At 40.5% G+C, this 27,765-nt stretch overlaps 1 protein-coding gene across 4 annotated transcripts; it reads right to left on the reverse strand.

Moving 5' to 3' along the window:
- Nucleotides 1-1,928: 1,928 nt before the first annotated feature.
- Nucleotides 1,929-27,765, reverse strand: popdc2 (popeye domain containing 2). Of its 4 annotated transcripts, XR_006313211.1 has the most exons (5): nucleotides 27,139-27,765; nucleotides 20,190-20,298; nucleotides 16,122-16,594; nucleotides 11,008-11,076; nucleotides 3,984-4,000 (listed from the first exon to the last, which is right to left on the reverse strand). XR_006313211.1 is itself a non-coding variant. In XM_043700999.1 (4 exons), the coding sequence occupies exons 1-4, from the start codon at nucleotides 27,630-27,632 to the stop codon at nucleotides 3,927-3,929; spliced, it is 1,014 nt and encodes a 337-aa protein (XP_043556934.1). In that variant the 5' UTR covers nucleotides 27,633-27,764; the 3' UTR covers nucleotides 1,929-3,926. The 4 variants fall into 4 exon arrangements, 3 of the variants coding, with proteins under 3 accessions (XP_043556934.1, XP_043556933.1, XP_043556932.1); XM_043700999.1 differs by lacking the exon at nucleotides 11,008-11,076 and having other exon boundaries at nucleotides 1,929-4,000; nucleotides 16,258-16,594; nucleotides 27,139-27,764; XM_043700998.1 differs by lacking the exon at nucleotides 11,008-11,076 and having other exon boundaries at nucleotides 3,910-4,000.

Raw genomic sequence — 27,765 nt, forward strand, 5'->3', positions numbered from 1 at the left:
TATTGTTTAGGGGAATGACCACAGGGGATCCCTGCACTGCCTGCTTCCTCCCCTTCCCACCTCTAACTGTTACCCAGCTACTTCTGTTCTCTGGCGTAGCTATGTTCCTGTAGCTTCTATCTATCACCCTCTTAGCCTCTCGAATAATCCTCAGTTCATCCAACTGCAGTTCCAGTTCCCTAACTCGTTCTGTGAGGAGCAGGATCTGACTGCATTTTCTGCAGATGAAGTCGGCAGGAGTATCGGTGGTCACCCCTACCTCGAACATCCTGCAGGAGGAACATTCCACTGCCTGCGCTGCCATTACTCTACACCTCGTCTCCGAAAACAAGAACACTGAGTAGCTTACCTGTGGACTTTAAAATTAGGTTAGAGGAGGAGGATGGGAGGGAGGCCCTACTATGTAGGGCCTGGGGTCTAGAACACACCCACTCAAATATCAGTCACTTACCTTCCCGACCAGCTCTGCGCTCCAACCTCACTTCCGCCCAGCTCGCGCCGCTCTCTGCTGTGAGAAGACCGTTGGCGTCGAGGTAAGTTCTTTATTTTCAGTCACTTACCTTCCCGACCAGCTCTGCGCTCCAATCTCACTTCCGCCCAGCTCGCGCCGCTCTCTGCTGTGAGAAGACCGTTGGCGTCGAGGTAAGTTCTTTATATATCAGTCACTTACCTTCCTGACCAGGTTTGACCAGGGTCCCTCCTCAGATTCCTGAAACACTGTCTGTAGGCTTCTGGCACAAGCTCATTGCACTTAAGATGGCTTTCTTCACCTCCTCATACTCCCCAGATACTCCCTATGAAGTGATGCAAATACCTCACTAGCTCTACCTTCAGGTTTTGTTTGGATCAACAAAACACCAATGGTCACTGACCACCGCATTTGTTTAGCCACCTTTTCAAATGAGATGAAAAAGGCTTCCACATCCTTCTCATCAAATTTAGACAATGCTTGAACATATTTAAACAGATTCTCACCAGGCCTTTGGCTACCATGAGTTTGCAGATCCTCACCCTCTTCCTCACTAAGCTTATTTTCAGCCTTTATCTTCATCCTTTTAAGCTGACTTTCCTAAGTGCCAATTTCTGAAGTTCAAGCTCCCTGTCATTCTTCCTTTCTTCTCTCACCTTTTCTATCTCTTTTTGTTTTTGTTCTGCTAAAGCGATTCATTCTTTTTCTCTTTCTCCTGCTTTTAATTGTAATTCAAACAGTTTCATTTCTCTTGCCTTTTCCTTCTCTTTTGCCTCTAACTCAAGCTGCTTCATTTTCAATTAAATTTTAGCCATTTCTAAAGATTCTGATGGTGTTTCCAGCAAATTTAAATGCTGAGCTAATGCTGTAATTATCTCTCCTTTCCTCACGGAAGGAGGCAGCTTCAACTCCAGCTTGTCTGCTAATTCCAGCAGCTTGGCCTTATTCACCTTTAGTAAAATCCCCAAGGTCACTTCTTCCACCACCAGAAAACTCTAGCTGACGGAAATAGCCATTGCTATCCCAAACAATGTTTAACCATCAATGTTTAACAGCCGGAACAAAATACACTAACACCTATCACTCGCTGCCTTCAGGTCCAGCAATCCTAATCCCAAATCGGAACTATAGAACAAATCCCGGATGAGTCCCTAATCTATTATGAATTAGACCAGACCCCCTCCAAACATTTCAAGAAAGTAGCTCAGACCATAACTTGCTTGTTGTTTTAAGCAGGTGTGACATGGTTATTCCAGGAGAGATGCAGCTGACCCAACCACTTTGTTTTAAACAAACAGAATTTATTTGCAAGATTACTAAATGAAACACAAACAAAAGAGATCAGAATATAGAATAACTTAACCTATTTGAAAAGCCAACTGATTATCCCAACATAATGATGCTGTTCCAAATACTTGCAACAATCCCCATAAACACCTCTTAGAAAAAAAAGGAAAATTCCAACACAGGTTCTTACAGGAGAGATGTCAGAGAGAGGGAGGATGAGCATGGACCTGCTTCTTTGGGTCCAGCAGATTCACAACTGACTGCTTGCGAAAACCAAACCAAGAACTGGCCACTCCCTTTTCATTGTACAAATGTTTGTTTTAAAACTTGAAAACTTTTTGCCTGAGGGTTATCTGTTAGCTATAATCAAATTGGCCCTAAAACCCTTCAAACCTAGACCTCCCAGAGTCTCTATGTTTACAAACCCTCTGGAAAAAAAACCAAGGACAACACAACCTTGTTAAATGAGCAACACCATCAAGGAGAAAAGAATGAGTTTTAAAATCCTCAGCAATGGACTAAGAAGTTGAGTGTTAATTGATTCAAGTTGAATTTGGGAGGGCAGAGTATATAAGAGGGGAGAAATGATAGAGGTGTGACCACAGAAGACAGGGGTCTAGGAAAAGTAAAGAATGGAATATGTGGAAATAGACATGATGAGGTTTTGATCAGGAGCAGCAACCAAAATACACGTTTGAACAGTCATGGGACAAGCTCTATCATACAGACTTCATTGTAAAGTAATTTCCAGGATGTGCACACACCCATACACAAATATACATCCTAGACAGAAAATAGTGAGAGCATTCATAAGACAATAAGAAATAGAAAATAGTATAGGCCTTTTGGCAACCCCCCACCCCAAAAAAAGCTTGCTTTACCATTCAAAAGGATCATGGCTGATCTGACATTCCTTACTTTCTCTTTCCTGAGCTTTCCCCATAACCCTTGATTTACCCCACTGATCAAGAATCTATCTCACCCTTAAATAAACATAAGGATTCTGCCCCCAAAGCTGTCAGTAGTAAGGAGTTCCAAAGACACTCAACCCTCAAAGAAATTCCTCATCTTTATTCTGAGACAATGCCCTCTGATCCTAGACCCTCCCATGAGGGGAAACATTCTTCTAAGCATTAACCCTGTCAATTCACTATGTTCCAATGAGATCACCTCTCAGTTCAATTCAGAGGACTTATGGTGGGATAAAATTGAGTTTACCATTAGAATTACTTTCATACCAATGCTATCTGAAGGATATTAATTGATTCAGATTTAAATGTTTGTCTTTATACCACTTTTATTGCAATAAAGTTAATTTGTCATGAAATAAGTAGAAATTATACATAAGCATATACGTTTAGCATATGAGTTTATTAATTCATATGTTCATTTCATAATTAGTCTGTTTCAATCCAAAAGTGATGAATTTGAAATTAGGTAATTGTTTAATTCAGATTAGCTGTGAAGTTAGACAATATTAACGACTTATGTAGATGGCTTCTAACAGTTGTGCAAAATTTCAAACCTTTACTAATTTAGATTTTGCATCATTATTATACCTGCTAAGATATACCAAAGAGGTTTCTGTAGACTGTGACTGACAAGTTGATGAAGTGAAAATAATGGACCTTGATATTGTTCGTTTAACACTCACTATGCTCCTAATGACTTAATTTTAACAGTTATGTAATACATTTAACTCGATACAGTCAAACCTTGTTACAATATTTCATTACTACCCTTGTTTCCTACTAGTCAAACAAATTTATTTATATATTTTACCATGTTGTTTACAGAATCCTGCCAGAATTTTCAATGGAAAATATGACAATTTGCCATTGGTTTTCATTACTATACCACACTGTTAAAGATTTTTATTTATTTTGTCATGATTAACATGGTAAAAGTTAATAAAATTGTAATTCAATTTACCATGTTCAATCATGTACTAATAACCATACAAATACTGTAACCCATTGTACTGCCACTGGTGAATTATCCCAACTTACTGGAACAATGATGTCTGATTGTTTGGGAAACCAGAGTAGCCACATTGGAATACTATGTTGGAGTATGTTAATATAAAATTCTTTTTTTTTTCAATATTCATTGGAAATTTAAATAGTACATTTTTTATGTTTCCTCATGCTGGCCTTTTCAGTGACGGTTCTCAGAGTTCTGGCGTCTGAGTGGGAGCCAATGGTGCATGCCCCTTACGAATGCCACTCCAGGAACTGTTCACATCTGCAGAAAAAAATACAATTGAAATGCATTTAAGTAAACTATGGCAAGCCTAAGTTGATATACAGATTCATGCAAGTTGCCGCAGAAAGAAAATACCTTATACGATGCCCAACTGTTAAGACCTCTAAGCAAAACTGATATTTCTGAAGAAAAGGCTGATGCAATGAGGGTACTCGGGGAGAACCAAGCAAAGCTGCCTGAAATTTCTTGTACTGTTTTATACTCTATTTGCTACATTAGTAATTTAGTTTCATCTGAATAGGAATGATGGAGAGGTATTGTGGTGCAGTGAGTAATGTTTCTTCATTGGAGCTAGCAGCTCTGGGTTCAAGCCATTTTCCAGGTCTTGATGGCCCAGGAAAGTAGGTGTGGGTACCAACTTGTAAATCCTCCCAACATACACCAATGGCAAGCGGTAAAAGCAGCTGAAATTTCTGGTCAGCCATGTGATGGAAAGAAAGCACTGTCACTAGACTTTGCTCCTGGCTACAACAATCTTGATGCTTGGGAGGTTAGTTAGCTCAGTGGTCAGGGTAGATCAGATTGGTGCTTAACAGCATGGGGTTTGATCCCCATTCAGATGAGGTGGGTTCAGGACCAGCCTTCATACTCTACTTGTGGTGGAGGTTATGGCACTGTGGGTCACACCTGCCTTCGGGCAGAGAATTCAAGGCGATGAAATTATGACATCAAAAATAACTACAATCTAATAATATTGACTGTGGTATTTCAACAAGATAGCTCACCACCACTTTTCCTGGGCAGCTATGGTTGGGCGTTAAGTCCTGGCCTATCTAATAATGGCCATGTTCTGTAAATGAATAAAACTGTTTTGTCTAATAATTTCTACTGCAAATGAAGGAGAGGATGTAATGTTACAGGACTTCTAGACTATATTACTTGCTGAAAGGCATAAAGTTTTTAACTTGAGCATTTTGTTTAGTCCAAAAAGATTTATTTTCATTTAAGTGTGTGTTTCAATAGTCCTTATTCAGACATGAAAAATATCAAAGCTTATTTTTTTCTAAATAAAACATCATTAGGCCATTTTTAAGGAAAAATCTGTTAATTTTGAAATGGCTTATAGGCATTTGATATTCTCATGGGGTCAGCCGTGTTATGTTGGCAATCAAATAGAGTCATAGAGATATACAGCACACAAACAGACCCTTCGGTCCAACTAGTCCATGCTGACCAGATGTCCCAACCTCATCTAGTCCCATTTTCCAGCACTTGGCCATATCCCTATAAACCCTTCCTATTTATATACCCATCCAGATGCCTTTTAAATGTTGCAATTGTACCAGCCCCCTCCAATTCCTCTGACAGCTCATTCCATACACGCACCACCCTCTTATATCTTATATCTTTACCCTCTCACTCTAAACTTCTGCCCTCTAGTTCTGGACTCCCCCATCCCAGGGAAAAGACTTTGTCTATTTATCCTATTCATGATCCAGGAAAACAGCCCCAGCCTACTCAACCACTTCCTATAGCTCAAATCCTCCAACCCTGGCAATATCCTTGTAAATCTTTTCACCCTTTCAGGTTTCACAACATCCTTCCAATAGAAAGGAGACCAGAACTGCACGCCATACTCCAAACCAATGTCCTGTACGGCTGCAACATGACCTCTCAACTCTTATACTCAATACTCTGACCAATAAAAAAAGCATACCAAATGCCTTCTTCACTATCCTATCTACCTGCAATGCTACTTTCAAGGAATTATGAATCTGCACTCCAAGGTCTCTTTGTTCAGCAACACTGCCTAGGATCTTACCATTAGGTATATAGGTCCTGCTCTGATTTGCTTTCCCAAAATCCAGCACCTCACATTTATCTAAATTAAACTCCATCTGCCACTCCTCAGCCCATTGGCCCATCTGATCAAGATCTCATTGTAAGCTGAGGTAACCTTCTTTGCCATCCACTACACCTCCAATTTTGGTGTCATCTGCAAACATACTAACTATACTTCTTATGCTCACATCCAAATCATTTATATAAATGATGAAAAGTAGTGGACCCAGCACTGATCCTTGTGGTCACAGGCCTCCAGCCTGAAAAACAACCCTCCACCCCACCCCACCCTCTGTCTTCTACCTTCGAGCTAGTTCTGTGTCCCAAGGGCTAGGTCTCCCCGTATTCCATGAGATCTAACTTTGCTAAGTCTCCCATGGGGAACCTTGTTAAATGCCTTACTGAAGTCCACATAGATCACAACCATCGCTCTGCCCTCGTCAATCCTCTTTGTTACTCTTTCAAAAACTCAAATTCATGAGACATCATTTCCCATGCACAAAGCTATGTTGACTATCCCTAATCAGTCCTTGCCTTTCCAAATATGTGTAAATCCTGTCCCTCAAGATCCCCTCCACCAATTTGCCCACCATTGACGTCAGGCTCACTGGTCTATAGTTCCTTGGCTTGTCCTTACCACCTTTCTTAAACAGTTACACCACGTTAGCCAACCTCCAGTCTTCTGGCACCTCATCTGTGACTATCGATGATACAAATATCTCAGCAAGAGGCCCAGCAATCACTTCCCTCGCTTCACACAGAGTCTAGGGTACACCTGATCAAGTCCTGGGGATTTATCCACTTTTATGCGTTTCAAGACATCCAGCACTTCCTCCTCTGTAATATGGACATTTTTCAAGATGTCACCATCTATTTCCCTACATTCTATATCTTCAATGTCCTTTTCCACAATAAACACTGATGAAAAATACTCATTTAGTATCTCCCCCATCTCCTGCAGCTCCACACAAAGGCCGCCTTGTTGATCTTTGAGGAGCCCTATTCTCTCCCTACTTACCCTTTTGTCCTTAATGTATTTGTAAAAACCATTTGGATTCTCCTTAACCTTGTTTGCCAAAGCTATCTCATGTCCCCTTTTTGCCCTTCTGATTTCCTCTTAAGTATACTTCTACTGCCTTTATACTCTTCTAAAGGTTCATTCGATATCTCCTGTCTATATCTGACATCTGTTTCCTTCTTTTTCTTAACCAAACTGTCAATTTCTCTGGTCATTCAGCATCCCCTACACCTACCAGCGTTTCCTTTCACCCTAACAGGAATATACTGTCTCTGGACTCTCATTATCTCATTTCTGAAGGCCTCCCAATGATTAATCTATATACAAATCATCTCTCAATGCTAATGTACATAGACCAAGTTTTACCACAATGATTGTAATTTTCTCAGATTACTGTTAACCCTAAATTAATATCAATAAACATCAGTATTTATATTATAATCATTCCTTCCCATTTGAAATTCTTCTAATTAAGAGGTACTTTGCATCCTTGTTTCTAAGGAAGTAACTAGTGTTCCAGTTGTGAAATACAGGGAGAACAAGAAAGACAAATATGGAACATAATGACAACAAAAGGACATTGGACATACAGCAACAGTTCCAGAATTAGATGAAGTGAGGTATACCACAGGAATATTATATTTGTCTCTTCTTTAAAGCAGTGAGTGACATTCTGAGAAAATATACTTGTGTATCAGAATAACTGCTTGATCCTGTAATGTCACAGATAGGATACAAGCTACATCTTGCCACTAACAATAATGTTGCCTATAGTCTGTGTTTCCCCAAGCACAAAGATCTGAGAGAAGTAGCTTATATTTTAAACTTTATAACTGACTTTGTTCTACATAAATACAATTTCGTGAAGCAAATAATATGTAAACGTTCAGAGGTTTTTCAGTTGTCATGTTTAGTGTAAGACCTATTTTAGTTAATGAGCTTCTTCCCTTTTCTCTTGGGAACATACATTTCTTTAAATGGGTTATGAGCTCATTAATGGAAATCCACATCCTTGTAAATACATAATTAAAACATGATACTTTAATATGACATGATGTAACACTAACAGCAAACATGGAATTTGTAATACTTAGGCAATGAGAAATGTTGCGTTTAACTGAGAAACATATACAGTATATATCAATCAATCAAGGCTTACCATGAATATTTTCTATACATACCTATCTGTCTATGCATAATCCCACATCTAAGTAGAATTTACCTTATCAATTTCTGGACCAAACTTGGAATATCCTTTGGTGGGGATTAGACCAAAATATGGTAAACAATTGAAAGATCAGAGTTGAATCCATTTCTGTTCATTATCAATTTTGTGTTGTATATATGAAATCTGTGACTGATATTATACCATGTCCTCTCTTTTCTGGTTTTTTAAACCTCTTTTCACTCTTCAAAACAAGCTAGTTTTAAATGGGAACTTAAAGTCAGAGCCACAACTTCTCCCAGTTTCAGGCCACTATAATCAGTCTATGTGAACTTTGTACTTCTTGCAGAATATGCTTTGTGATTTTTACTCCCCATCTCCTGAAATCAAATTCTTGACTTAGTGATCAATTATAGAACATCTGAAACCAATTCAAACTGCAGATCTGCATTAACCAACCTTTCCACCTTAACCCTCTTCCTCTTCTTGTTCTTTCTCCACAGCAGATTAGCAAGTCTGCATTTTAAACATCAACTGTAGGTGATTTTTATTAAGTTTCAAATGCAATCTTTTTTGCAAATGTCACAAGTGCGATAATTTTCATATTTTCTGATCAACATGTTCAGAGATTTTATTACACATCTCTGAAGCTGATGGGGCTTGAATTTGAGCCTCCTAGTTCAGTGGTAAGGATACTACCACTACACCATAAAAGCCATGTGGTGCTTTATCAAAATAGCCTCTATTAATTTCACCTGATTCTTAATTATAACTAATTCACTGAAAGCTAATATCAGATTCATAAAGTATTATCTGAATACAAAGACTGTCCTACAAAATCTCAGCTTTATCCCTACATCTAAACCTTGGACAAGTTATGTTGCTGCCTATAATGAAGAATAATTCATCATTATCTGGAAGTGGTGCCTTTTGCCATAAAGGTGCTGAAAGCATTATCCATAATTCAAGGTGCTGAAATGGCAAATAAAGAAGAGGTCAGCCATAGAAGTGCAGCAAAGTTTACAGTAATTACAACAAGAATAGCAGAAGTTTTAGGGGAACTGGGTGGTACAGTAAGGTAAACTTCATGTATCAGGATAAACATAATCAAGACAAGACAAATGAAGCCCAATCCATCAATGAAACAAGTCCACAGCAAGACACTGCTATCAAATACAACTAATTTTTGCATTCACCTACTGGTCATATTTGGTTAAAGTGCCAATATAGAAGTACTGAAAATGAAAAAGTCACCTTGGTGCAGTAAGGAGTATTCATTTGCATTTACCTTTAATTAGATTAATTACAGTTGCACATGCACAATTTACACTGCAACTAGTTGCATGTTGTATTAATCTGTACATTAACGAGGTTTAGAAATAATATAAATTCCCAGCACTGTTAACTTTGATTTCAAGGAAATTTCTGCCTTGTCCCATTTCTTAGAAACATTTCATATGTGCAATCATTGATATATGCTGCATTTAGGACACACTCATACACTAAAAATGTAATTGTAAAAGCAGAGAGAAACCATAATAAATCTTCCCTTTCTAGACATTACGCAGATCCTTCAGGGAATCATAGGAAACTCTCTAACTACCACTGATGGCAATACAAGGTGAGCAAGGTGAGCCCATTGAGTTATTCCCACTATGTAAACATAATAATGTGCAAGACAGTTTACAAATCCTTTTCATAACTTGTCTAAATATCTCAGTGAGGTAATTTAATAGATAAAACTTCCAAGAAATAAAGAAGAAATTACTTGCATTTACATAGTACATGTCCTCAGTATTCTCATGACTGACTGAAGAGTTTTAAATGTTTATGTTGGCAACAATGTATACTTCTTCCAGATAATTTTGCCACATCCTGATTATTTAGAAGTTTCAAAAAATGAGACTTGTACCCACAACTTTCTGACCATTAAATCTTGCCCCATCCCCAACTAGAAGTCAGTCAATTTTGGAGTAATAGATTTAGAACACATATCCAAAATTTTGAGATTTTTTCATTACATTAAAATGAACAGCAATGGACTATTTTAAACATTTTTAAACATTCACAACCAATTGATGTTCTTTATTTGCTGAGATTCAACATATTAAAATTGCCTAACTCAGTTATGGAGCCCTCTACTACCACAAAGTGCTGCAGTAATCTATTACCCTTGGGCAATAAATGTGATTTTTTTTTCCATGTTGTTCACATACTCAAGAACAAATTTTAAAATATACATTGGTTTGTCAGCAAACCAACAGATCCAGCTCCTTTGGTGCCCCTCACTGAAGTACTACTCTCAGTTTATACTCTACTTCCATCAAACACGGTGCTCTTGCCTTTCCCACTCTTCCCTCCTACTGCTTTTCCCTTTCCCCAAGAGCAGCTACTTCTCTAATTCATAGTTTGTATAATGTAGGCAGAAGTGAATGCAAGGGTGCAGAGTACAGGAGGAGTGGCCGCAGGGAGAACCTGGGGATAGCGTTGGGCTATCCTCCTTATCCTCCAACCATACTTATTTTGGTGGACCAACATCTAAACTGTGCTCCCAGAACCTGGCTGCATCAAACAAAAACAAATAGCATAAATTCAAAACATATCAAGAATCAAACCATGTCAGTCGCCAATTTTCCATTTTAGCAGTTCTAGCAGTACCACTATAACAAAATGTTTTGAATGCATGTTTTAGGGTGGCATTTCTTACCAGGTTATGTGCAAATCATCATATTTGTCCCACTTGTCACAATTTCCAAAGAATTTGTGCTCACAAATGGCTGGCTTGATGCCATGTCAATTGAGGAGCTACATGACACATTTCATACAGCAAATGATAGTGATTCTGGAGGCTTTTTTTAAAAATGTATGCCTGTTCCCAAGCCTCACTGCTGCAGAAGTTTTCCACCCATCTTCAGTTAAGGCACAAACCTCATTCTCACCAGCACCCAATACTGAAGCATTCTTTATTCTGTAAAGTGGGTTAAGTTTGAGGGCATAAGCAACAAGATATGGAAGTCTTACTGTGCCAAACATCTGCCTGAGGAGTAGGCTCGAAGGAAATTTGGTCCTTTAGTGTTTTCTTCTTTTAACCTGTTAGTGAGACACAGTGTAGTCACCAACATTTCTCATTTTAATGAGGACACAAATTGGTAGACAGCTCTGAAGATGTCATATTGAACTCAAAATGTTAACACTACATTTCTCTCCACAGATATTGTCAGCCTGTTAACTTTCTCTAGTAATTTCTGTTTTTATTTGGGAACATCTGTTAATTCTAAAGGAATGTTTAAAAAAAAGCAATAGTGGTTTGAGGAGAAGGACAAGGAAACCTTACAACAGCACTGACAATAGAGATGAACTATCTTCTCTGATACTATTGTTGACAGTACTACACTGCAGAAAGATCTTAATTATTGTGAAAAGTTGTGATCTCTCGAGGAGAGAGGGTAGAAAATTATTCTAAGCGTTATTGTTATATAGTACAGCAACTATTATAGCCTGAGTAATTAATTCCTAGCCACCCTTATATTGACTAACTATGTCATTGTTCCTTCAATAGTAGTCTATCTTTCCTGACATCTCCTTACTCTGTCATTACTTTCTTCAGTATAACCCTCTGTCATTTACAATAGTTACATTTGCATAATAAGTATTGGAATGTGTGCAATAGTGACATTTAGCATTTCTCATCAATCCCTATAGTTGCCCAGAGAAAGGAAGCATGAGTCTTTTCGAAGACCTTGTGAATGTAGTGCTCCAATGATAGTATTTGGTTTAGTATCTGTACCTCCTGACCAGTGATAATGTAGAAATCACCATATATGGCTTAATTAGAATGACATATAGCTTGGATGAGAACTTAAAGGTAATGATTTTATCCATCCTTGTTCCACTTTCTTTCACCTCACAGATCAGAGGAATAGACATTATCTAAAATTAACCTCCATACATTTAGTCTCCTTGAAACAAGCTTTCAATTTTTCTTTACTGGTCAAAGAAAAGGGAATATTGGAGTATCTTAAAATTATTATCGTGATAGTTGCCAAGGAAGTGAGCATTTACCTACAAGATTCTCTGTTGATGCTCATATACTGATTGACAGACACTCTGACTGGTGACCATTTTAGGTCATGGTCATATCTATTCTGCAAATAATGACATCTTGGATTTTACAGGAAATGTGATGGAATTGCTTTGACTAGTAAATGATTCATCGGTCATAGGCAGGATGAACACGTGGCTTGAGGGATGGTGTAGGAGGGAGAGGTTCAGATTGTGGGACATTGGGACTGGCTCTCAGAAGGTGAGACTATTACAAATTGGAAGGTCTACACCTGAACTAGACTGAAACTAATGTCCTTGGGGGAGTTTTTGCTACTGCTGGGGAGGGTTTAAACTCATGTGACAGTGGGCTGGGAACCAGAAGAGAAGCCTACATGACAGCAAGGTAGAAACTGGAAACTGTAAGGATCACGAAGTTAGCATTACCAAGGGGAAGAATAGGCAGAGAGCAGATGAATGCAAAAGAACTGGCGGCCTGAAGTGCATATATTTTAACACGCGGAGTATAGTGGATAAGGCAGATGAACTTAGGGCTTGGATTGGTGCCTGGGAGTATGACGTTATTGTGATCGCAGAGACTTTGTTGAATGAAGGGCATAATTGGCAACTAAATGTTTCAGGATATAGACACTTCAGACAGGACAGGGAGGAAAGTAAAAGTGGGGGAGGAGTTGCATTGCTAGTCAGGGATGATATCACGGCTGTGCTAAAGGAGGACACTATGAAGGGCTTGAGTAGTGAGGCATTATGGGTAGAGCTGAGAAATAAGAAGGGTGGAGTTACATTGTTGGGGCTGTCCTCCAGGCCTCCCAACAGTGGGGCTGAGGTAGAAGAACAAATAGGTAAACAGATTATGGAAAGATGTAGAGGCAACAGGGTAGTGGTGATGGAAATTTAATTTTCCCAACATTGACTGGGATACACTTAGTGTCAGAAGTCTGGATGGGGCAGAATTTGTAAGAAGCTTCCGGGAAAGCTTTCTAGAGCAGTATGTCAATAGTCCGACAAGCGAAGGGGCCATATTGGTCCTGAGGTTGGGGAATGAGCCAGGTGGTAGAAGTTGCAGTGAGGGGATTTCTTTGGAAATAGTGACCACAATTCTGTAAGTTTTAGAATACTTGTGGACAAAGATGAAAGTGGTCCTAAGGGATGAGTACTAAACTGGGCCAAGGCCAATTCTATCAAAATTAGGCAGGAGCTGGGAAATGTGGATTGGACACAGCTATTTGAAGGAAGTTACACATTTGACATTGGAAGGCTTTCAAGGATTAGGTTGAAAATAGTGCAGAATAGGCATGGCCCATTGAAAACAAGGGATAGGAAAGGCAAGATTTGTGAACCGTGGATGACAGAAGAAATCGTGCGGCTAGCAAAGAGGAAAAGGGAAGTGTACATAAGGTCCAGGCAGCTAAGAACAGAATGGGCCCTGGAGGAATATCGGGAGAGTAGGACCAGTCTCAAACGAGGAATCAAGCGGGCTAAAAGGGGTCATGAAATATCTTTAGTGAGCAGAATTAAGGAGAATCCCAAGGTCTTTTATTCTTATATAAGAAGCAAGAGTGTAACTAGAGAAAGGGTTGGTCCACTAAAGGATAAGGAAGGAAGGCTGTGTGTCGAGAAAATGGGTGAGATTCTCAATGATTACCTTGCATCAGTGTTCACTGAGGAACGGGAGGTGATGATTACTGAGATTAGAGATAGAAGTTTGTTTACTCTGGATGTTGCCTGGTATGGAAGGTGCTAGCTATGAAGAGACGTTGAGTAGGTTAGGATTGTTTCCATTAGAAAAAAGGATATTGAGGGGGCACCTGATTGAGGTCTACAAGATCATGAAGGGTATGGACAGGGTAGATAGAGATAAGGAGGGAAGATGCGTTGAGTAGGCTAAAGGATATTAAGATGGACAAATCCCCAAGACCAGATGGGATCTATCCCAAATTGCTGAGAGAGAGAGGAAATAGCTGGGGGCCTGACAGATATTCTTAAACACAGGTGAGGTGCCGGAGGACTGGAGGTTGCTAATGTTGTCCCCCTGTACAAGAAGGGTAGTAGAGATATTCCACGTAACTACAGACCAGTGAGCCTGACGTCAGTGGTGGGAAAGTTACTGGAGAAGGTACTGAGGGATAAAATCTATATATATTTGGAAAAGAATGGGCTTATCAGTGATAGGCAACACGGTTCTGTGCTGGCTAGATCGTGCCTTACCGACTTAATAGAGTTCTTTGAGCAAGTGACCAAGTTGATAGATGAAGGAAGGGCTGTAGATATCATATACATGGACTTTAGTAAGGTTCCCCATGGTAGACTAATGGAGAAAGTGAAGTCACATGGTGTGCAGGATGCTATAGCTAGGTGCATAAAGAACTGGTTGAGCAATAGGACACAGGGAGTAATAGTTGAAGGGACTTTCTCGAAATGGAGAAAGGTGACCAGTGGTGTTCCACAGGGATCAATGATGTTGTTTATAATATACATAAATGATCTGGAAGAGGGCATTGTTGGTCTGATCAGTGAGTTTGCAGACGACACTAAGATTGGTGGAGTAGTAGAAAACATAGGGACTGTCAAAGGATACTGGAGAATATAGATAGACTGGAGACTGGAGAGTTGGGCGGAGAAGTGGCAGATGGAGTTCAATCCAGGCAAATGTGAGGTGTTGCACTTTGGGGAGTCTAATTCGAGAGCCAACTATACTGCAAACAGAAGAGCCTTGGGAAAAGTTGATGGGCAGGGAGATCTAGAGTGCAGGTCCATTTTACCCTGAAGGTGGCTGCATAGGTGGATAGAGTGTTCAAGGAGGCATATGGTATGCTTGCCTACATCGGACGGGGTATTGAGTATAAAAGCTGGCAGATCATGTTAAAATTGTTTAAGACATCGGTTCGGCCGCATTTAGAATACTGTGTAGAGTTCTCGTTGCCACATTACCAAAAGGATGTGGATGCTTTGGAGAGGGTGCAGAGAAGGTTTACAAGGATGTTGCCTGGTATGGAAGGTGCTAGCTATGAAGAGACATTGAGTAGGTTAGGATTGTTTCATTAGAAAAAAGGACATTGAGGGGGGACCTGAATGAGGTCTACAAAATCATGAATGGTATAGACAGGGTAGATAGAGATAAGCTTTTTCTCAGTGTGAGGGGTTCAATAATAGGAGATCATGTATTCAAGCTGAGAGGTGAAAAGTTTAAGGAGGATGCACGTGGCAAGTACTTTACACAGAGAGTGATAAGTGCCTGAAACACTTTGCCAGCAGAGGTGGTAGAGGCAGGCATGGTAGATTCATTTAAGGTACGTCTGGACAGATGCATGAGTAGGTGGGGAGCAGAGGGACACAGATGCTTAGGAATTTGGCGATAGGTTTAGACACTCGATTTGGATCAGCCCAGGCTTGGAGGGCCAATGCTCCTGTTCCTGGGTTGTAAATATTCTTTGTTCTTTAGTCGCAACCTGATTTATCAGGGAACTAACTGGTTAATCCTCATGTTCTATGAACTGGTGCAAATTGGCATAAATGCAACAAAACTAGCTACGACTCCAGCTACAATGTGCAAGTTATGTAATCAAAGAAAAGTCCATACCTGAGTAAAAGGAAATGCACCATAATATCAGAAGACAAATTAAGATGAAAATGCCCTGTAAAGCTTTGTCGGCTTTATTATTTTAAAATAAGTTGTTAGTCTGACAGAAGGATAAGGGTTCCATATCTAATAAAACATCATTAAATGTGCTTACAAAGCCATGGACAGAACATGTTTTCTTATCAATAAGTGAAAAAGTTTGATAACACAATAATGCTTACACATAGTGAAGCAGATTCTCAGTTTTAGTCCTTTAAATTGTTTGTCCATGTATAGTGAACTAGTTTAAAACACTAAAAACAAGTATAACACAGTATGTTAAATGGAAACTATTTTCTATCCATTGTAACAACGTATCTCAATGTCAGTATAACATCCCAACTGCACAAGGACAGCTTTTCCACTTACCACATACTGTCACAGTGGTCCAGCAGAATTGGATAGTTAGTTTTATTAGGCGTAGTTGTAAGATTTGAAGCAGCAGTGTACTTACACATGAATAGACAGTGACAGGGTATTATCACATTTACTGGACCATTATTTCATGTACTCCCTTTCACTGGTATATTCCATAAATGATCCAGTCATATCTGCAAAGTCCTCCAGAACAAGGCTGGTGGAATCCTCACCAATTAGATCATTGATGTCCGGCCCTGGTTTTATAAAGGGACACTCCTGAGGTCTAAATGAACTCTGAGGAACATGATGGGGACTCTCTGCAATCGTCTCCTTCTCAGCTTCGACAGAAGGTGCTAATACATGGTAAAGACTAGGTAAGCGGATATCATAGCGGACCCCACCCCTGCAATACAGCTTGTCAATAAGGGAGTAAAGTTTGTCTGCGATGTCATTTCCAAGCATAACAGTGAAAAGGCGTGCAATATAATGATGTTTAGCCAAGAGCATATATAGCTTTCTTCTTTTCCACGTCACATAGTAACAGTCTGTTTCTGCTGTCAGGGTCACCTGCAAAACATATTCAGTGAAACGTTCAGTGGCAACACAGCTATGACAAAAACAAATTCTCAAACGATACAATGCTCAGAATCAAAAAATAGAAACAATTTCCTTATACTCAGTCGGCCATGCTGTGCTTTATTTAAACAGAGACAACAATTATTTGTGTTTTGTAGCAAGATGCTCACAAAATGATGGTTCTTCCAGTCAGTATTGCCAATAAATATGCAAAAAATCAGCAACAACATGCAAAAGATTTCCCAATATGCTGCCCCATCTAGCAAAACTCTCTAATGGGAAATTGCATTAATCAAAATTGTCTCTCTGTCACCACCTGGATAGAGTAATTTGATCCCACACTGATTTTTCTAGAGGAATTCAAATCCGATTTTTGCATGGTTTTATATGCTGTGGTTCTGTTCGCCGAGCTGGAAGTTTTTGTTGCAAACGTTTCGTCCCCTGTCTAGGTGACATCCTCAGTGCTTGGGAGCCTCCCGTGAAGCGCTTCTGTGGTGTTTCCTCTGGCATTTATAGTGGCCTGTCCCTGCCGCTTCCGGTTGTCAGTTTCAGCTGTCCACTGTAGTGGCCGGTATATTGGGTCCAGGTCGATGTGTTCTTTGTTTGGCTTGCCCTATAATGGTAGTGTTGTCCCAGTCAAATTCCCAGCCAGGTAATTCCTAGAAGCATGGCACTCATCCACAAACTCCATCAACAAACACATCGACCTGGACCCAATATACCAACCACTACAGCGGACAGCTGAAACTGACAACCGGAAGCGGCAGGGACAGGCCACTATAAATGCCGGAGGAAACACCACAGAAGCGCTTCACAGGAGGCTCCCAAGCACTGAGGATGTCACCTAGACAGGGGACGAAACATTTGCAACAAAAACTTCCAGCTCGGCGAACAGAACCACAGCAACGAGCACCCGAGCTACAAATCTTCTCACAAACTTTGAATGGTTTTACGTGACAAGGTGGGGGAATATGTACTTCAAAAATGAATACCTTAAATTCATTGTATCTATAGCAGAAGGATATCAGTTTAGCTAAAGGGATAAAGTGTAAAAGTAGGGCAGTGTTGCTGCAGTGTTACTAGGCATTAGTGAGACCACACATGGAGTATTGTGCACATTTGTCATCTCCTGACTGAAGGAGGGATGTAGTTGCATTGGTGGCAGTTCAGATGAGGTTCACTAGATTGATTCCTGAGATAAGGGATTGGTTTTGTGAAAAGAGATTGAGCAGTTCAGGCTTACACACTTGAATTTAGAAGAATGAGAGGAGATCTAATTGCGATATATCAGATGCTAAAGGGGAATGACACAGTGGATGTAGAGAGGATGTTCGATTTTGTGAGGCAATCTGGAACTGTAGTTCATAGTTTTAAGATAAGGGATAGCAGACTTAAAACAGAGATGAGGAGTAATTACTTCTCTTGCAGGGGTATGAATCTGTGGAATTCATTACCCCAGAGTGGATGCTGAGACATTGTGTAAATTTTGAGACATTGTGTAAATTTTGAGACATTGTGATTTTAATTATCAGGAGGGTTTACCGAGTTGAAGGATTATGGAGAATGGGCAGGAAAGTGGAGTTAAGGCCAAGACGCAATCAGTTATGATCATATTCAACGGTGGAGCAGGCTTGACTGGCTGAATGGATTGCTCCTGCTCCTAGTTCTTATATTTAGTTGGATTATCAGGGTTAAAGCTGCAACAGACTCAAGATGCTTAAATTACTAAAATGTAGATGGTTTAGAGTCATTTGTATGTTAACAAATTCATGCCAATCACCTTATAGATTATAGTTGAAACCACAGAGCAACTTTGTAACTACCTATTACTTGTTTCTTCCTATCTCAACCAACGCTGAGCTAACAGGGCTGCATGTACTCTCCATCAGAGAATCTACTTGTAAACTTGTCTTTTACTGTTAGCCAGATTGCAGTCTTAGTGAACCTTATAAGTAGATTACAGAATATGTGGACATCCTACAAGGTCTCCAGCACAATATATTTCAGTAAAGGACTAATTGATAATTCCAGGGTACACTGATCTACAAGCAGCATGTATAAGGCTTTAAGTTTACAGGATAGTATATCTGCTAAAGGATTTGATCTTCACTGTAAACATAAACTATTATTGATAAAAGAAAAAATGACCACATAATTTTGAAATCATTGATCAAATACTTCAGAGCAGAGTACAAAATTACCATATTTGAAGTTATTCCTAGTTCTTTATTTAAAACTTTCATGAAAATGTAATTAATAAATGGAATGTCTATCACTTCATTTCTTCATCCATTAGTATAATACTATCAAATTTCCAAATAATAGTCCCTGCCAAAATGACAGCTTCAGCAGGGCTTTGATAAAATTCTATAGTGGTGCCAGGGCATTAGACTCTGGGTACCCTCACTATCAAGGAAGGTGAGTGGGATGACATGCCAGAAAAGTCAAAGGAATTATTTCTAATTGAAAAGATTCTGGCAACTGTCAGAAAGTTTCAATTGCACCTTGATTTTGAGGCTGCAGAAACCCCAGGAATGGAGAAGTGACCTGCTCTCCAAGTCTCTCTGTCAGGTTATTCAGAGGTCATGCTGTAGGATCTGAAGAACTTTCCCAATAGGAACAGAAAGATCAACTGCCTCAAGCAGGTGGGAGTGACCAAGGGAATTAGCAACAGATGCATGGTTACCTCCAATTGGAGATAGTGAACCAAATGGATCCAGAACTTCCCTCCATAAAACAACAATACCTTATATTTCAATAGCACCTTGAGCATAGTAAACTGTCCCAAGGCATTTCACATGAACATCAGAAAATAGAATACGGCACCAAACCATATATTAGATCAGATAAACAAAAACCTAGTCAAATGACTGGCTTTTTAAAGAGTGTTTCAAAGGAGTAAGCACAGTGAAGAGGCAGAGAGAAATAATTCCAGATCTTAGAGTTTAGGCATCAGAAGGCGTGACCCCCAATAGTGGAGCAAATAAAATCAGGAAAGTTCAGGATTTCCAAACTGGATGAGCTGGAAGATTACAGAAACTGGGGGCAGAGGGAAGACATTGGCAGTGGGGAGAATTAGAAGCATTTGACAACAAGCTCTCATTCCTCATTCTTCTCTCACAAACTCACATCCTCTTCTGAAAAGCCAACACTCACATTCATCCTCATGCAATAGTCCTCTCGCACCTAGGCCACATGCTCACAGTCCACAAATATGGTCCTTCACTGCTATCTGCACTCATAACTGACTGCTTTCTTTGACTGCAGTTGAAGAGATTGGGCACAGCCTTCAAGCCTTGGAGAGGTAAAGACGTTGGGCGATGGCCCTACAGTGACAACTATATTAGATTGGTATGGCATGTCCATTTGAAACAGTAGAAAGTAAGTGGTGTTCAGGGAGGCTGCAGGGTTTGGAGTCACAAGCGGTAGGTGGCATTCATTTTCATTGATGGAAAGGTTTATGCAAATTTCAGGCCAACATTTTTTTAATATATTCATAAAGATAGATATAAGAACTATACTATAAAGCTAGATATTATCTTGATGATTCACTCTAAAAATTAGACAAATTTAAAAAAATAATTACTTGAAAATTGCCTTCTTCATTAGGTCGCAGAGATTCCCATTCTGGAGAATCAAGGAACTGATATGGAAAGATATAGTGTAGAAACTGCTGTTCGTGAGTAACACGAACCCTGTAAAGAAAATTAAAATATTTCATTTTCCATTCCAAATTAACATGTGTTTTTGATATTTAGTGATGATGACAATTTTTTGAAGTTATTCTCTACCCTTCCCTGAAGTAAGTTTTCCTGTACCATCCACTTTTCACAGCCAGTATAAGGGTAACTTTTCAATATCTTTAATTCATCTGACTCTATCCATTGTTAATTAGGAAGTGGAAGAGTCAAATATGACAATGCAAAGAAAGGCTTTAAATTGTGATCTGTCATTGCAATTCTGAATCATTTTAGGTTTTGTTCCTTATTCACTTCCCTTGCTCTCCCGCCTTTTGAAATTCCTGAGATTTGAAAGGAATCATGGAATTATCTCAACAAATGCTGAGGTGCTAACCAAAGTTGCAGATATTATGAAGTTGCCACATACAAATCACTTATAAGCTTAATGTAGCATATGGCTTTGCCAAGGAGCATAGCCACAAGCATGTAATTGCTAAACACAAAGCAAGCTGCATGTGCAAGAATTCTAATACAGTGAATTTGACAATGGATGATTTAGCCAATGATTTCTTGCTTTTACAGCTAAATGCATGAACAAATGAGCAAAACTGTAATAGCTGCCATAACATTGATCATAGTTTCTTCAAGATAACTACAAAATGGGAGGGGTATTGTTGTGAGTAACTAATTTGAGGAAAGTTGTAACGCTGTACAAGGTATCTAAATCTCTTTTGGTGGAATCAAGAGTTTCTGCAACAATAGGTTTTGAGATGTGGTGCATTGTAAAGGTCATTAGGGAAATAATGCAGATTGGTCAGTTGCACATGTGACAATGCAGTCACTTTAAAAAGGTTACTTTGTCCTTGGTTTTTTTCAAAGAGAGGTCGTAAAGGTAGAGTTGCTGGAGGGTTTGGTTTAACTGGGAGGGGAGTGGCCAGTTCTCCCAGTTCAGATTTTTTCTCGGTTGTTTTGTCTATAGCAGTCACAAGATGCGTGATTCCAGGAGAGATGCAAGCTTCATAAAGAATTTCTCTGATATTTGAAATCTCCCTCTGGATGCTGTTCCTTCTTGCCTACAAGAATCTGTGTTTCAATTTACCTTTTTGCCAAGGGGTGTATTTATGGGATTTATTGTATTGGAACAATTAATTAGTAACAGTTACTGTATCAGTCAGTTAAGTTTTCCAATACTTAATTTATTCTAAATGCCACTCTCTTTTGTTTGTGTTTCAACTGTAGTGTTTAAATAAGTTCTGTTTGCTTAAAATTGAGTGGTTGGACCAGCTGCATCACACCTGGGATATTCATTTCACATTTGCCTTTAAAATAAGAAAATGTTAAGAGTCTAGGCTACCCTCTTTAAATATTTTGAGGGGGTCTGGCCTGGTCCATAACACACATATATGTAATGATCAGAATTACTCAAAAAATGTTTTTTTTTTAAATTGCTGAAATGATTCATTGGTCATCATTAAAAGGGTTGTTTTGAGATCATGACAATAACAGACCAGTCTGGTGTTGTATTAGAGGAAAATTGTGAATACACTGGAGGGAGTGCAGAAGTGATTTACCAGAATGTTTCTAGGAATAAGAAACTGCCCTGTAAAAATTCTGTGATTTTGTTCTTCAACAAATCCATAAAGTTATACTCAGTATTGAATAAATCATTACGCTCATTTGGCATCTGACCCAATGGCTAATATTAGGGAGCTATACAATGTAAACTGCACATGCTGCAAATCTGAAATAAAGAAACTAAATGCTGGCACTACACAGCAGATCAGGCAACGTAAAGCGAAAGAAAGATTTCACACTTTAGATCCTTTATTAAGTTGAAGTTTGAATAGTATTGAGGTATCTTAGTAAAAATAAAATAGTAAATTGAGGAAAGGGAAATTAATTAATAATATTTGAAGTAAAAGTAATAATTAGTTACATACAGCTTCCTTCAAGATCAGGCACTGCCAGGAGTCTATGTCTGTCAAAGAGGCTAGGCTGGCTTGAGTTGACAGCAGAGAAATCAATCATTGAGAGGGGCTGATGGGTTAATTTAATTACAAAGTGTCACTAGAGATTATTGAATGATAGTAGTATGGACCGATTTGTATGAAATTTAATAAAGTGGATGGAGTATGTTGTGCTGGTTAAAATGTCTTAAATAATCACTTCACTGGCCAGATGTGCACTTCATACTAAAATGGCCTGTTTTATATTGGGTGAGGCATGAGGAGCTTAACGAAGAAGGGAAATTAGTGGTGAAACTTCAAACTACTATGTCAATGGTTGCTAACCTGGTCTATTTGGCTTCTTCAATATGAGTTGGACTGATGGGTCTGTTTCCATACTGTACATCTCTATGACTCTATGCCTATGACTATATATTAGATGGTTGGAGACCTATGTTGCAAGCAAAGAATGAACAGGATTTTCATGAGGAATGCATAGAGTAAACTCTAACTATATCTGAAATGGATGTCAGCCTCCCATCTTGTAAAATCAGTCAGCAATGTGGTATTCAGTACTGTATTAAGCAATGCCTGGTGTAGCTTAGGAGCCTCACTCTGGCATGGCAGTCTCAGGCAAATGTTGTTTTTATTCACTTGTGGGTCATGGGCATTGCTGGATGGGCCAGTATTTAGTGCCCACCTCCAGTTGCCGTTGAGAAATTAGTGTTGAGCTGTTTTGTTGAACCACTACAGTTCATGTGCTTTAGAAACAAAGGCATTTCCTACTTGTAAGGTCGTTCTGCTATAACGTGTGTTTCGTCAATGCAAATTCACTGTAATGCGATTGACGAATAGGGGACAGTTTCTAAAGTGTAAACTTTTAAAATATGTGTTGGCTATAACACGATTACATCGTCAACACTTTAAGCGTTATTTGTATTGCATGATTCTTGTATAGCGAGGGGTTGCACAGGAACGCAACTATTGCGCTATAGAAGAAATGACTGTATAAGCATATATTTAGAGTTATAGAGGCTTACACCATGGAAACACGCCCTTCGACCCAATTTCTCCACGCCACCCAGTTTTCACAATCTAGTTCCAACAGCCTTCGTTTGGTTCAAATCCCTCCGTTCCTATCCCATTCTTGCATTTGTCCAAATGTTTCTCAAATGTCAAAATTGTGCTTGCCTCCACCACCAACCTTTGGCAGCTTGTTCCAGACACACACCACCTTCTGTGTGAAAATAATTGCTCCATGGACCCTTTTGTATCTCTCCTTAAACCTATGCCTTCTAGTTTTAGACTTTCCTACCATGGGAAACAACTGTTGGCTATCTATTTTATCAATGCCTCTTATGATTTTATAGACCTCTACAAGGACACCCCTTAATCTTCCAGCCTATCAAGCCTCTCATATAACTCAAACCTTCTAGGCCGGGTAGCATCCTAGTACATCTTTTCTGTACTCTTTCTAGTTTAATAATATCCTTTCTATAGTAGGGCGCCTAGAACCACACATAGTACTCCAAATGTGGCCTCACCAACATCTTGTATAGCTGCAACAAGACGTCCCACCTCCTATATTCAATGTTCTGACCAATGAAAGCAAGAATGCTGAAAGCTTTCTTCATCACCCTGTCCACCTGTGACTCCACTTTCAAGGAGCAATGAACTTGTACTCCTAGATCTATTTGTTTATAACACTCCCCAGGGCTGTGTAAGTCCTGCCCTGGTTTGACCTACAAGAATGCAACACCTTGCATTTATCTAAATTAAACTCTATCTGCCATTCCTCAGCCCACTAGCCCAGTTGATCAAGATCTCATTGCATTGCCAGATAACTTTCTTCACTGTCCACTATACCACCAATCTTGCTGTTATGTGCAAACTTATTAACTATACATCCTAAATTCACTTCCAAATCATTTATATAAATGGAGAATAACAGTTGACCTAGCACCGATCCCTGTGACACACCTCTGGTCTCGGGCCTCCAGTTTGAAAAACAACCTTCTATAACCACTTTCTGTCTTCTACCTTCAAGCCAATTTTGTATCCAATCAGCTAGTTTTCCCTGGATCCTGTGAGATATTTACATATAATTGAGGCAGCGGGAGGGTCTGATAACTGAATGAATCCCCATTTAACTTCAGCAGAAAGGCCTTAAACAATGGTCTTCCCCCACTGTGCCTTGGTGGCAGCTGCCCCAAGCTTTAGTGCATCCCTCAGCCTGTAGCCGTGGACCTTAGAATGCGCCAGTCTGCAACACTCTGTCAGGTCAACTCCTTGTTCTGGAAGACCAACAAGTTTTGGGCAGATCAAAGAGCATCTTTCACCGAGTTGATGGTCCTCCCGGTGCAGTCCATGTTTATCTCAGTGTCTCCCAGGGAACAGAATATAGAGCACAGAGTCCTGCATCACGGAGCTGCTCAGGACGAACCTCGACAAAAAAACCATTGCATCTTTCTTCAGATACACTTGCTTTGCAAAGGCACATTCCAGAAGCAGATGCATAACAGTCTGTACCTGCTCCCGCCACACCCCCCCCCGCCTCCTCCTCAGCCACTTCAAGGGCAGCATGTGGTGGTGTAGAGCTTCTGAGCATACATGAAGGATCTCACAGGTAGTGCCCTTCTCACCACCAGCCAAGCGATGTCTTGGTGCTTATTGGAAAGTTCTGGTGATGAGGCATTCTGCTGAATAACCACTCATTAGGATCCACCCTCTCCTTTTTCCGCATGGTTACAGGTTACTACATGCAAACCACTTCCTGATGGACTTGTGGTCAAAGGTATTTTTCTTTGCAAATTTCTTCACGAATGACATGTGACACAGAATGGTGCAACTACTGCGGAAACAAGGCCAGACCTATACCCCCATCCTTCACAACACTGGGGACAGGTAGAACATCAATAGGAAGTGACACGTTGTGTTTGCATACCAAGGGTCAACACACACCTTGAAGAAGCCATACACAAAGGTGACCATCAGGATGATGGCAGTGTTGGGTACATTGTGTCCCTGTGGACATGGACCATCTTAGACCTTTAGATGAAGTGAAAGATGGCTCGGGTGACTGCAATGGTGCAGGTTCAGGGAATGGGCCAGACCTGTGCCACGTACAACAGAGAGTGAGAGAGAGAGAGTGCCTTGCACCTGATGACCAGATTTTTACCCACAGTGGAGAGGGAACAATACTCCCAATAGCCAAGTTTCTGCCTCACCTTGGCGATACGCTCTTCCCACAATGTTGCATATACCCCAGCCCTTTTGAAGCATAGTCCTATCACCTTCAGGAAATCTGTCCTGATGGTGAAGGGGATAAAGGATCAGTTGGTCGTTCCCAAAGACACTCTTACCTTGATTTATCTTGGCTTCCGAGGCCCATTTGAACTGGTTGCAGATGCTCATGAGTCTGCACACTGACAGCGAATCCAATCAGAAAATGGTGGTGTTAGCCATGTACAGGGGAGCTTTGACTGGCAGGCCTCTGCTGCCTAGAATAGTTACCCCTCTCAGGCTCACATCCTTCCTGATGGACTCGGCAAATGGCTCTAAACAACACATAAATAAGGCAGGAGAGAGTGGGCAGCCCTGCCTGACTCCAGATCTGATCGGAAAGCTTTCTGATTTCCACCCATTGATTGGGGCTGCACTAACAATGTTGGTGCAAAGTGGTCGGATGCCCTCTGAAGCTTTTTTCGGACAGCATGTCTCAAATGTAGGTGTGTGGATATCCTGTCAAAAGCCTTCTCCTGCTCCAGGCTGATGAGGCATCCACCTCCCTGTCCTGCATGTAGGCAATCATATCCCTGAGCAGCATGAAGCTCTCAGAGATCATCCTACCCGGAACAGCACAGGTCTGGTCGGGCTGAATCACTGATACCAGAGCAGAACTGACCCACTTGGCAATGTCCTTAAACAGGGCCAATTACGTCATGTATCCTGCGTACGGTGGCTCAGTGGTTAGCACTGCTGCCTCACAGCACCGCTACCTCACAGCACCAGGGACCCGGGTTCGATTCTTGCCTTGGGTGACTGTGTGAAGTTTGCACATTCTCCCTATGTCTGTGTGGGTTTCCTGCAGGTGCTCTGGTTTCCTCCCACAATCCAAATACGCGTGGGTCAGGTGAATTGGCTATGCTAAATTGCCCATAGTGTTAGGTGCATTAGTCAGAGAGATGGGTTACTCTTCAGAGGGTCGGTGTGGACTTGTTGGGTCGAAGGGCTTGTTTCCATACTGTAGGTAATATTAACTAAAATAGTGTAAAACTTTGTTAGGTATTAGTGAAAAAAGTCAACAAACCATGTTACAGCTGTTTCCCGAAAGAATTGGTGAGTATACATTCCACCAGTACTGGGGGAGGAGGGAGGGGACTAGGAGTCTGTAACATGGATGAGGGATCCTTCAGTAAACACTGGCACCTTCCCAAGGCTGGATTCTCAAGGCCCAGGAGGCCGTGTTCTATTTGAACACCAAATGGAATCACATTAAAACACGAGACGACTACGATAAAATAAATAAAAAGTTAGCGTAAACTGTGCTTGATCTTAGCCCCCGCCTGCTCTCAGAAAAGCACAACCTGAGGCGGTCGGCGGAAAGAAAAATAACTTCTTTCGGAGCATTCGCTCTTTAGAAAAAGTCAAGTAACGGTGTGGTATTACCGGAAAACTGAACCTGGACGCAATGTTGTTGATGAAAACACATACATCTGTGTAACTGAGAGTGGTTTAACTGGAGTATTTGACAAAACTGATTACATTGCAACACAACATGCTATTAAAGGCGATTCTCGAAGTGTTGGTGTCAGTTACATCCCACCAAACAAATGAGCACACCAACCCCCCCCCCCCCCCAGTGTATATGTTGCTAACTGTCCGGTTCCGAGCACTTGCTGCCACTGACCTGCCTGAGAGCAGCAGGGACAAGCGGTCAATTGCGGTTTTGCCTTCCACCGCGTAGTTCTGCTCACGGGAGAGACTCGTCACCTCGGCATCGCAGCAGTTCACGATCTCCTTGTAGACACCGAGCGGCACATCGAGCGGCTGGAACATGGCTTTGTAAAGATTCGTGAAGTCTTCCTCGAAATTCACCTTCCTCAGCCGGTAACCAATGTGCGCCAGTTGGACCAAGCAGAACACAAAAAGTAACAGGCTCCACATAAAAATATCCACCCCGCAGGCATCGACCCAGCCCCAAAGAGACTGAATGAAAAACCCAACGCCCAAAAGACTGAACAGATAAACGAGACCAAAGAACCCACTGCCGCTCATGTAGCCCAGTGTAAACATGACATTGGCCAAGTGGTAAATGGCTCCTTCACTCCCATTTTTCAGAATCTTACATCCAGGACTATCGTACAAAATAGTCTCGATGAAACTTGAATTTTCCCGAAACATTTCTGCTCGAAAGGCAAACTTGGGAGAGCTTTCGGATTTTGAGTTAATCGTTGAAGAGCCTAACCAGGCAGGGAGAGAGCACAATGTGCGTGTGTGTGTGTGTACGCGTGTGCGCAAAGAGAGAGAGAGAGAA

Source organism: Chiloscyllium plagiosum, chromosome 12 (assembly GCF_004010195.1).
Source record: "Chiloscyllium plagiosum isolate BGI_BamShark_2017 chromosome 12, ASM401019v2, whole genome shotgun sequence".
Lineage (NCBI taxonomy): Eukaryota > Metazoa > Chordata > Chondrichthyes > Orectolobiformes > Hemiscylliidae > Chiloscyllium > Chiloscyllium plagiosum.